The sequence below is a fragment of the Etheostoma cragini genome, chromosome 20 (assembly GCF_013103735.1).
Source record: "Etheostoma cragini isolate CJK2018 chromosome 20, CSU_Ecrag_1.0, whole genome shotgun sequence".
Classification (NCBI taxonomy): Eukaryota; Metazoa; Chordata; class Actinopteri; order Perciformes; family Percidae; genus Etheostoma; species Etheostoma cragini.
This window is the reverse complement of record NC_048426.1, coordinates 6486088-6495780: the sequence shown is the minus strand read 5'-3', so window position 1 is coordinate 6495780 and position 9693 is coordinate 6486088. Positions and strand designations below refer to the sequence as shown.

Sequence of the window (9693 nt, the reverse complement as noted above, 5' to 3'; positions counted from 1 at the left end):
AGGCAGTTCTGAAGGCAAAAGGGGGTCCAACCCGTTACTAGCATGGGGTACCTAATAAAGTGGCCGGTGAGTGTAATTTACAGTGATGACAGAAAGTTTACCAATTTATTGGTTGAACAATTGCATTCCACCGTGCATTTATCTTAGATGTTAGCATGAACTGTTTGTTTCACCCCAGTAAACTATGTACATTATTTTTCTGCTTATTAACTTAAATAAAGGTTTCTTTTATATAAATGACAGCAGATCTCTTAAGTCAAAGGCATTTTATATTGTTTTAGTAACTTAAAAAGCAGTATTTATGATGTCGTGCTTTCATAACCAATAGGTCCGAACAATTGTTCATCAAAATACATAATACATTTTTTCCTGTGTTATTATTTTAAGGTGAGTGTTAGTGGGCACAGAGTTATAGCAGGATTTAGTGTCAGACTGAGTTCAAAGATTAGCCTGCAGCCGTGTTTCATGAAGGCACTGCCTGACCAGCCCCAGTGCGTCAAGGGCGGTACCCCAGGCGAGGGTGACTCCCCAGCCTCCGTGGCCGTAGTTGTGGACCACAGGCACCCTGCGACCCTGCAGCTGCACCAGCTCCTTCTCCACCCTCGGGTTCCTCCTGCTAGGCCTAAGACCTACCCACTTGCTGAGAACTTTGGCTTTGCTAATAGACGGCTCCAGCCTGCTACAGCGCTCCAGGATGCCTTTTGTGTCTCCTTCGTCCGCTTGTAGTCGCCAGTCCCCCTCCTGCCTAGTGCCGCCCACAGTGACACTGTGTATGCCAGGGTAGATGTAGGTCTTTCCGTCTCCATCTCTAATGAAGTGCTTCAGCCAGGGGGCCTCCACCTTGAGGACCTGGCCTCTGACCGGGAACACCTTGTCGTCACCCACCAGTGTTTTGGAGCCCAGACCAGAGCAGTTGACAATGATATCATAGCTGTCGATTAATTCCTCAAGACTGTTGAGTTTCCTCTGTTCCACTAGGCCTCCAGTTTTTCTGAAACTTTACAAAACAGAGTTTATATGTTATAAAGACTGTATTCAACAGTTCATCAAAGTGGAATCAAAACAAATTGAATTGCAATGATTTGTAAAAATACTAATGAGCCAACACCTTTGACATGACCATGAGAGTTTAACATAGAGGACGACAAACCTCTTCTCGAGCCACGGCAGGTAGCTGGAACATTCACATTTTATGGTGGTGAACGCCTGGCCAAACGTGTGATCTGGAAACCTTTTTAATTCATTGTCAGTCATGACTCGAAAGCCAATCACAAACTCTGACCAGAAGGGCTTCTCATTGGCTGGGATGTCCCTGAAAAGTTGCCAGCTGAAAGAAAAAAAAACACAAATCACTGGATGCAAAGAGATCTATTTTAATAGTGACATGGCCCATTTTTCTAGACGTTTTATAACATTTGCTACCCAGAGCTCAGCATTACTCCTGCTTCTGGTGAGTGTTGGGATTGAGCAATGGCCAACAGGTGATCAAAGCTGTACTTGAACCAGCGTTTTTGTCTTTCCAAAGGAATATCTGACAAAGAAATAGAGTCATATCAGTTGTTTTAAACATGCAAAACTCATATTCACTGCATCTGTACATTTCAAAGATGCGGATAGATGATGAATTTATTATTTGCATTAGAAAAAAAATTTACCCTGGTAAAATTGTGTACTGCCTGCATAACATTTCAAAATATGACACATTACAGTTATTGGAATGCATTGTCTTAAGGGAGATTGTTGCATACCTGGAAACTCTGCAGCAAACAGGATCCCAGCAGCTCCATCACTGGTGGTGTCAGGACTGAACTTCTCCGCCAGCAGAGTAACGGTGCAGAAAGGAAGAGCCTCGGCGATGCAGACTGCAGTGGAGAAACCGATCACACCTGCTCCCACCACCATGACTCGAACACTTTTCATCCTGGACAGGCCTGAGTCTTAAACTGGAGGTAGAGAATTATGTCAAATGTTACTTGATTGCTGCAAGACCACCTTTGTTATGACTGAAAGTTAATCTACACCTACTAGCCCTATAACCCCTACCTTCACTGACTGGCCAAAGATCAGTAACACACAAGCCTACTTCATTGTAACAATCCATCACATCACAGGCATTGTAAACCAGGCCATGGAAGCTCACAAGGCCATAGAAGCTAGCAGCGCTGCAGATTGGCCCAGTATTTTTATTCTTGTGTGATTTGAAGTTTAGAGAGCTTTCCTTTGATGTACAATTGGGTCAATTTGTTGAAGTTTCTATTCAACAATAATCCACCAGCATATAAAGGCAGCATTGGCTGATTTCAGTTATTTTCCTCATTGTTACAAATATTAATGCTCATGAACTACCGAAAGTCCATTACAACTCTTCTTACTGATGCATACACGTGTAAAACCCTTTAAAGCCGCAGCTGGTGATGGAGCTAAAATGTATATTTTGCTGGACAATTATAATTGGTATCGATGCATTAGTTTTTTGGAAATGGAATTACTCATACGTCTACAAATACTGTTCTAGGGCGGACAGCCTAGGACATTTTAAGTGGCTCTCGTGGAATGTCTCACAAACAACTCAACTTGCATATATTAGGATATAACGTGTAATAATGGAATATGTGTAGTGCAATATCACGGACAAAATCAACAACATGCTCTACCAACCATTTACTCTGTGTACATAATTCCATCGTACTCAAACAGTTTCAATAACTTTGCGGCTGACAAATGTTGGAATTTAAAATGTTATGTGCTTAAACATTGTGTGTGATTTGCATTATACATTATACATCTAATCTAAAAGGCAAAAGCATTATTTCTACATAAATGAAGACATGTTGGTCCAACATTAAGTTTGTTGTTCATGCATTAAGTTGTTTTGCAATACCTCGGTTTTATAAGATGTTCTGGTGTTGTGTTGTAACCCAGCTCTACTATTACTTGACTGACCCTGAGACCGGAGCCGAAGTATTGTGCTCCAACACTAAGTGTCTAATACTAAAGAAAAATGCAGTTACTCTAGAAACAGCTGTATATCCACGATAATACCCAGAATACCAGGCTTTTACTGAGGACTGTTTATTTATTCTGTCTTCAAACGACGTGAAGGTCCTAAAGTCTCTTCAGCGGCGACAACGATTAAATACATGAACCAAAGTCCACTGTGTACAAATGGCCCGTTTGGTCAGATAATTTAGTGTTTTAAACATACTGTATATAGAAATATTAACGGTCTATGGTTTTACATGAATCTCCAAAAACGTAAAAGGTGATTAAAAACGGAATACCCTGCAGTCAGTTTACAGAGAACGAGCACAGTTTGTCCACAGCCTGCGTAAATCCCGTCAGAATCACACCTCTCGCGATAGGCAACTTGCATTCAAGCCGTCCGTCCAACGACAGTAGAAGGTAAGGTCCTAAAAGCTCACTATTTTGAATTACACCGCGGTATGTGCGGATATGCAGTTGGTTTCTGTCACAAACAGAAACGTTACTGAAAGGTAGTTGGAGTAAAACATTATTTTAGACCTAAACTTTGTTATTTCTGCTAACTTTGGCCTTTTCTGGCTAGCAGCCGGATGCATTGTTTCAGACCAAGCAAGTTAGCCTGCTTGTAGTCTCGCATTGCCATAACCTTCCTCCCTCCACAGCGAGCTAACCCCATGGTGTCCCCCCTTCAACCCCTTCAAGTTGTTCACATCCCCGGAGCGTTGGTCTGTAAGAAGGTGGAGTGTGTTTTCGAGAACAAACACTATCAAGTAAACTGTATGGATGTGGTAACGGAAGGTACAAAATACACTACGTTGTGGAAGATATAGCTATAGACTATAGCCCTGTAAATTAAAATAGAGTATGGTTACAAGCTGAAACCAATTATCCATCCGCGCGTTGACAGTATTGAATAATCAGTCGTTTGTCATTGTTATGAGGGGGAAAATGCCAAACACTGTTTCCAGCTTTTCAAAAAATGTAATGATTCTTTTACTTAAGTTTTTTTTTATTTTGGTTTAAGCTGTCCAGATAAGCAATTTGATGTCATGCTCTTTGGCTTATTAAGGAAATCTTAACTTGATAGACTATAGTCTTCATTTTAAATTCATCTGTTGATTATTTTAAAATAATAAAGTAAATGTTAGAAATGTCCATACTTTTCTATCTCTTGTCATTTCCAACCAACCATCACTTAAAATTGTAAATTGGTTATCAAAATGGTTGATTCATTTTCCAGTGATCTACCAACTGATCATGAGCATTGCAGCCATAAATAAACTAAAGCAATAATTATTTGTTCCACCCCTGAAACAAGATGATTTGCTTTGTTTCCACTTAGTTTTTTTTAAATGTTAATGCATTGATTTAGTAGAAGTAAAAGTTATAAAAGTAATGTATTGTATTTTTCTTCCTCTGTCTTATGCACTGTAACCCTGTTTAAACTGAGAGTTGCTTTTCATTGCCTGCAGGAACAGAAAGGATTGATTTGAGGGGAAGATGTCTCAGAAAGCAACAGCTGGGACCTCATCACTCATGGCCCTCCATTCAGATTCACATAAGCAGAGCATCCTGAGCAAATTCGACAAGCTCAGGAAAAGAGACCTACTGTGCGACATCACTCTTGTTGTGGAAAACGTGCACTTTAAGGCGCACAAAGCCCTGCTGGCAGCAAGCAGCGAGTACTTCTCCCTCATGTTCATGGCAGAAGATCAGATCAGTCAGTCGACCTACCGGCTGGATGGCATGGCAGCTGCGATGTTTGCCTCAGTGCTGGAGTTCATTTACAGCGCCCAGGTGTCTGTAGAGGAGAGCGCCACTGAGCAGCTTCTGGCCATGGCTCACATTATGGAGGTAAACGATCTTGTCAAGGTGCTCAATGAAATCACACACTCTGCTGCAGTGGTTAGAGGCAAGGGGGTAAAGGCTGACGTAACCATAGTGCCAGATCAGCCGAAACGCAAAAGAGGACGGCCAAAGAAAAAAGAACTTGTTACAGAGTTGGAGGGGACAAATGCACCATGTGATAGTTTAGAGGAGGGACTGGCTGGAGATACGAACTGTGATTCTACAGTAACTGAGTCTAAAGACGATGCAGATTACAAGCCAGAAGACCACCAGAGCCGGCAGAGCAAACGCAAAATCAGGCCACCTGTGAAATACAAGAGCTACAAGGTGGTCAGTGACACAGCAGTAAGCAAAGAGCCTGGGAAGAAAGGCAGGAAAAGGAAATACCCCAACACTGAGGCCCGCTGCGAAGACTGTGGCAAAGTTTTCAAAAATCACCTCTTTTTAAAGATTCACCAAAGGACTCATACAGGTAATCTGCCTTGTGAGTTGTGAGTCAGATACATTTTGTGTGGCCTCTCAACGTGACATGAATTCATTATTATATTTGAATCATCCCCAGAACATTTTACTACTTTACCTTTCATTTTCTTAAAGAAGTCATTGTATAATATTATTAAAAAGTCATAGTATAGTATGGCATAAAAAGTCATAGTACGTCACAAAGCAAAGAAGTCACAGTACAGTTTGCCATCAAAATGCTATGAAAAAGTAATTCAAAATCGTTGTGTATAACATGTCATAGTACAATTTTAGAAAGGTATACTATGTCACAAAGAGTCCTAAAACATTTTATAATATATTATGCACTAAAAAATAAAATTCCTAGTATAGTACCGGTACATACAGGTGATACCACACTTACTACTTGTATATACACCTTACTGTATTTAATTGGTGTTTTTTTTTTCCAAGGAGAGAAGCCTTTTCAGTGCCTGGTTTGTGGAAAGGGTTTTACCCAGAAGCATACTTTGCTGGTTCACCAGCACACGCACACTGGCGAAAAGCCATTTGTCTGCACCGTATGCTCCAAAGCACTCTCCACCAAACACTCCCTACAAGAGCACATGAACCTCCATAAAGGTAGGGTCTGACAAAGTTAATCATGTTAGTTCCTCAATTGCTATATTTGGTCACACCTAGGGGTGGGAATCACAGGGTACCTCAGGATAAATGATACGTGGCTCACGATACCGATAATATCATGACACAGCAATGCTGCAATAATCAATCATGGTGCAAGGCCTGTTCCAGTCATAGTTGGAACGGGCACTGTACTAATCTATAATGAGTCTGCTCAAGTTTCCCTCATTCATGTGTTGCACACCAAGTTCATTTGAATACTGTCTCTGTTATTTCCATAAAGTCACAGAATAATAGAAGTCACAGTACAGTTTGGCATCAAACTGCCATAAAAAGTATGGCATAGGGGCAAGGAAATTTATTTATTAAAATATTGACATTTGGCACCATCATATTGATTGTTGCATAAAGGATTTTGGCCCACACCCTTTTTACACCCTGTGTATATTATTTTCTGATGATTGCTGTTTTCTCACCTTTTAATGCATCCATCATAAATTTACATAAGTATTAAATGTAAACTGTTTTAAATTAGTTTGTAAGGGACTGAACTTGAAAACCCCCAATATGCACACAGATAAGCTCATATTACAACACACACAGATGGAGTGTGACTTTATTCTCCGCAGGTTGCATTTTTCCACTATGTCTTTACATAGCAAATATTTGTTTGCCGCTCTTTTAATGTTTTGAATGTCATGTACAGCCTATTTAATAAGATTGAAAATTAAAACAGATTTTTCAGACAACCAATTAACAGTGATGACTTTTTAAAATGTATTCCCGTTAATCATCACTATGATCCATTAATGCCTTGTTCTCTACTGCTCTACTATAAATACTTTCTCTTTACCTGCATCCTTAGAAGACAAATCCTTCAGCTGTGATAAATGTGGAAAGACGTTCACTCAGAAGAGGCAACTTCGAAGCCATTACAGAGTTCATACAGGTAAGAACAGCAGCAGGTTACTTCTAACATAGACCCTCTGAAGCCTAAATAATGTATTCTTTATTCTTGTCTTTAATTATAGGCAAATCTTTGCCAGAATGTGCTAAGTGTCATCACAAGTTTATGGACACAGCTCAGCTGAAAAAGCACCTGAGAACTCATACAGGTAACGTCAGACAAGCTAATGAAAGTAGTATTGCTGTGAAACTGATATCTGTAAAAGTGGAAGCACTTAGTGACATATATATTACTCTTACAGGGGAGAAGCCTTTCACTTGTGAGATTTGTGGAAAGTGTTTTTCAGCCAAAAGCACTCTGCAGACTCATATCAGAATTCACAGGTGAGCTTTATAATTTATGTATTTAGCCAAATAGCGTACATTTAACAGCTTTAAGTGATTCACAGTGCAACTAATCAAAGATTAACATTCAGTCAACAACAGGAATGGAAGAAGTACCCATTTGGGCCAGTTTTTTAAACTAGAAAATGCATTTCCTGCAGAAAATGCTTGTGAATGCTGAGTAGAAGCTAAATTGTTAAGCTAGATTTTGTGCATAATTGTGTAACAAGAAGGTGAAATGTAAGAAAAGTGGGAATGGTTTTAAAAGTATAATTTCATTGAAATGTTGAAAAATACCAATAATGTAAAAAGCTGTTGCTACATTGAACTGGTGGTTTAAATGTGTAAGAAGATTAAATTGTAGGTGAAATGAATGGTTCTATTTAAAAAGAATGTATGCATGTACAGTTGTGTGTTCAGTGTGTTTAAACAAGTGAATAATGCTCAAAATCCTTAGAATAGAGAATGTACTGTATACAAGCACTGCCGTTGTATTCCATGCATGGAGTACACTTATTTACGTTTGATCGCTACCTTCATGCTATTCCCATTGACCTCATGTGTAGTATGTTGAAAAAGTGATTGATTTTAAAAAGTCATATTATGGGATGTCGAAAAAAGTGATAATAAACCATGGTATAGTATGTTGGAAAAAAGTGAATAAAAAATGCGACACTATAGTAGGTCTAAAAAATTGATAAAAAGCCATAGTATAGTATGTCTAAAAAATGTATAAAAAATGCATAGTACTGCATGTCAAAAAAAGGATTAAAAGGCATAGAATAGCATGTTGAAAAAAGTCATAGTACAGTATGTTGGGAAATGTAATTAAAAACAGCCATAGTACAGAATGTTGAAAAAAGTGATAAAAAAGGCAAAATACATTATGTTGAAAAAAGAGAAAAAAAAGTCATAGTATAGTATGTCAAAAAAAGTTATTAAAAAGTCAAAGTATAGTATGTCAGAATGGATAAAAAGGCATAATATGTTGAAAAAGTGATAAAAAAGCCAAAGTATGGTATGTCTAAGAAGGCATAAAAAAGTAGTACATAGTACAGTATGTTGAAAAATGTGATTAAAAAAGGCAAAATACAGTATGTTGAAAAAAAGCCATAGTAAAGAATGTTGAAAAAAGTGATAGAAAAGCCATAGTAAAGTATGTCTAAAAAGCCATAGTGTAGTAGTTCTAAAAACGGCATAATATACTATGTTGAAGAAAGTCATAAAAAAGGCATAGTATGTTGAAAAAGTGATTTAAATAGGCAAAATACAGTATGTTTAAAAAAAGCCATTGTATAGCATGTTGGAAAAAGTGATTAAAAAAAGGCGAAATATAGTATGTTGAAAAAAAGCCAGTATTTAATCACTTTGAAAAAAGTGATTAAAAAGCCATAGTATAGAATGTCTTAAAAGGCATAAAGTAGCTCTAAAAACGGCATAATATACTATGTTGATAAGTCATAAAAAACGTCATAGTATAGTATGTCGGGAAAAGTGATTGAAAAAAGCCATAGTACAGTATGTTGAGAAAAAGCCATAGTACAGTATGATGAGAAAAAAGCCATAGTATAGTATGTTGAAAAAAAGTGCTAAAAGGGCATAGTATAGCATGTCGGAAAAAAGTCATAGTATGATCGGTCTAAAAATGGCAAATATAGTATGTTGAAAAAGGTCACAAAAAAGACATAGTATAGTATGTTGAAAGAAAGGCATGGTATGGTAGGTCTAAATATGGCATAGTATACTATGTTGAAAAAAGTCATAGTATAGTGTGTCGGGAAAAGGGATAAAAAAGACAAAATACAGTATGTTGAAAAAAAACCATAGTACAGCATGTCAAAAAAGTGATAAAAAGCCATAGTATATGTATGTTTTAAAAAGGCATAAACAGCCCTAGTATAAATGTCTAAAAAGGCATAGTATATTAGCTTTAAAAACTGCATAAAATACGATGTTAATAAAAGTCATAAAAAAGTTGGGAAAAGTGATAAAAAAGGGCAAAATACAGTATGTTTAAACAAGAGAAAAAAGCCATAGTATTTCTAAAAAAGCCATAGTATACAGTGGTGTGAAAAAATGTTTGCCCCCTTCCTCATTTCCTGTTCCTTTGCATGTTTGTCACACTTAAGTGTTTCGGAACATCAAACCAATTTAAACAATAGTCAAGGACAACACAAGTAAACACAAAATGCAATTTGTAAATGAAGGTGTTCATTATTAAAGGTAAAAAAAATCCAAACCATTATGGCCCTGTGTGAAAAAGTGATTGCCCCCTAAACCTAATAACTGGTTGGGCCACCCTTAGCAGCAACAACTGCAACCAAGCGATGGCGATAACGTCCAATGAGGCTTTTACAGCGTCCTGGAGGAATTTTGGCCCACTCATCTTTGCAGAGTTGTCCTAATTCAGTGACATTAGAGGGTTTTCGAGCATGAACGGCCTTTTTAAGGTCATACCACAACATCTCAATAGGATTCAGGTCAGGACTT

General features: G+C 38.0%; 2 protein-coding genes across 3 annotated transcripts in view; one reads left to right on the top strand and one right to left on the bottom strand.

The window, feature by feature from the left end:
• Window positions 1–351: 351 nt before the first annotated feature.
• On the bottom strand, window positions 352–3362 carry ddo (D-aspartate oxidase). Of its 2 annotated transcripts, XM_034858672.1 has the most exons (5): window positions 3282–3362; window positions 1749–1943; window positions 1423–1531; window positions 1151–1327; window positions 352–997 (listed from the first exon to the last, which is right to left on the bottom strand). In XM_034858672.1, exons 2-5 carry the CDS (start codon window positions 1918–1920, stop codon window positions 439–441), a joined length of 1017 nt encoding a protein of 338 aa, XP_034714563.1. In that variant the 5' UTR covers window positions 1921–1943; window positions 3282–3362; the 3' UTR covers window positions 352–438. The 2 variants fall into 2 exon arrangements, with proteins under 2 accessions (XP_034714563.1, XP_034714564.1); XM_034858673.1 differs by lacking the exon at window positions 1423–1531 and having other exon boundaries at window positions 3282–3323.
• The window catches only part of zbtb24 (zinc finger and BTB domain containing 24), a 15636-nt gene continuing 9156 nt past the window's right edge, over window positions 3214–9693 (top strand). Inside the window, exons 1-6 of the mRNA XM_034858665.1 lie at window positions 3214–3402; window positions 4455–5302; window positions 5746–5913; window positions 6779–6862; window positions 6945–7028; window positions 7122–7203. Coding sequence (XP_034714556.1) covers window positions 4483–5302; window positions 5746–5913; window positions 6779–6862; window positions 6945–7028; window positions 7122–7203 — 1238 coding nt within the window. The 5' untranslated portion in view covers window positions 3214–3402; window positions 4455–4482. The remainder of the gene's footprint in view (window positions 3403–4454; window positions 5303–5745; window positions 5914–6778; window positions 6863–6944; window positions 7029–7121; window positions 7204–9693) is intronic.

Excerpts from the sequence above, each read along its gene's own strand:
- ddo (XM_034858672.1), bottom strand. The coding sequence starts at position 1,920 with ATGAAAAGTGTTCGAGTCATGGTGGTGGGAGCAGGTGTGATCGGTTTC. Across the intron at positions 1,328-1,422 it reads GGAGTAATGCTGAGCTCTGG|CTGGCAACTTTTCAGGGACA; the intron begins GTAGCAAATGTT and ends TTTTTCTTTCAG. Across the intron at positions 998-1,150 it reads CTGCCGTGGCTCGAGAAGAG|TTTCAGAAAAACTGGAGGCC; the intron begins GTTTGTCGTCCT and ends TGTTTTGTAAAG.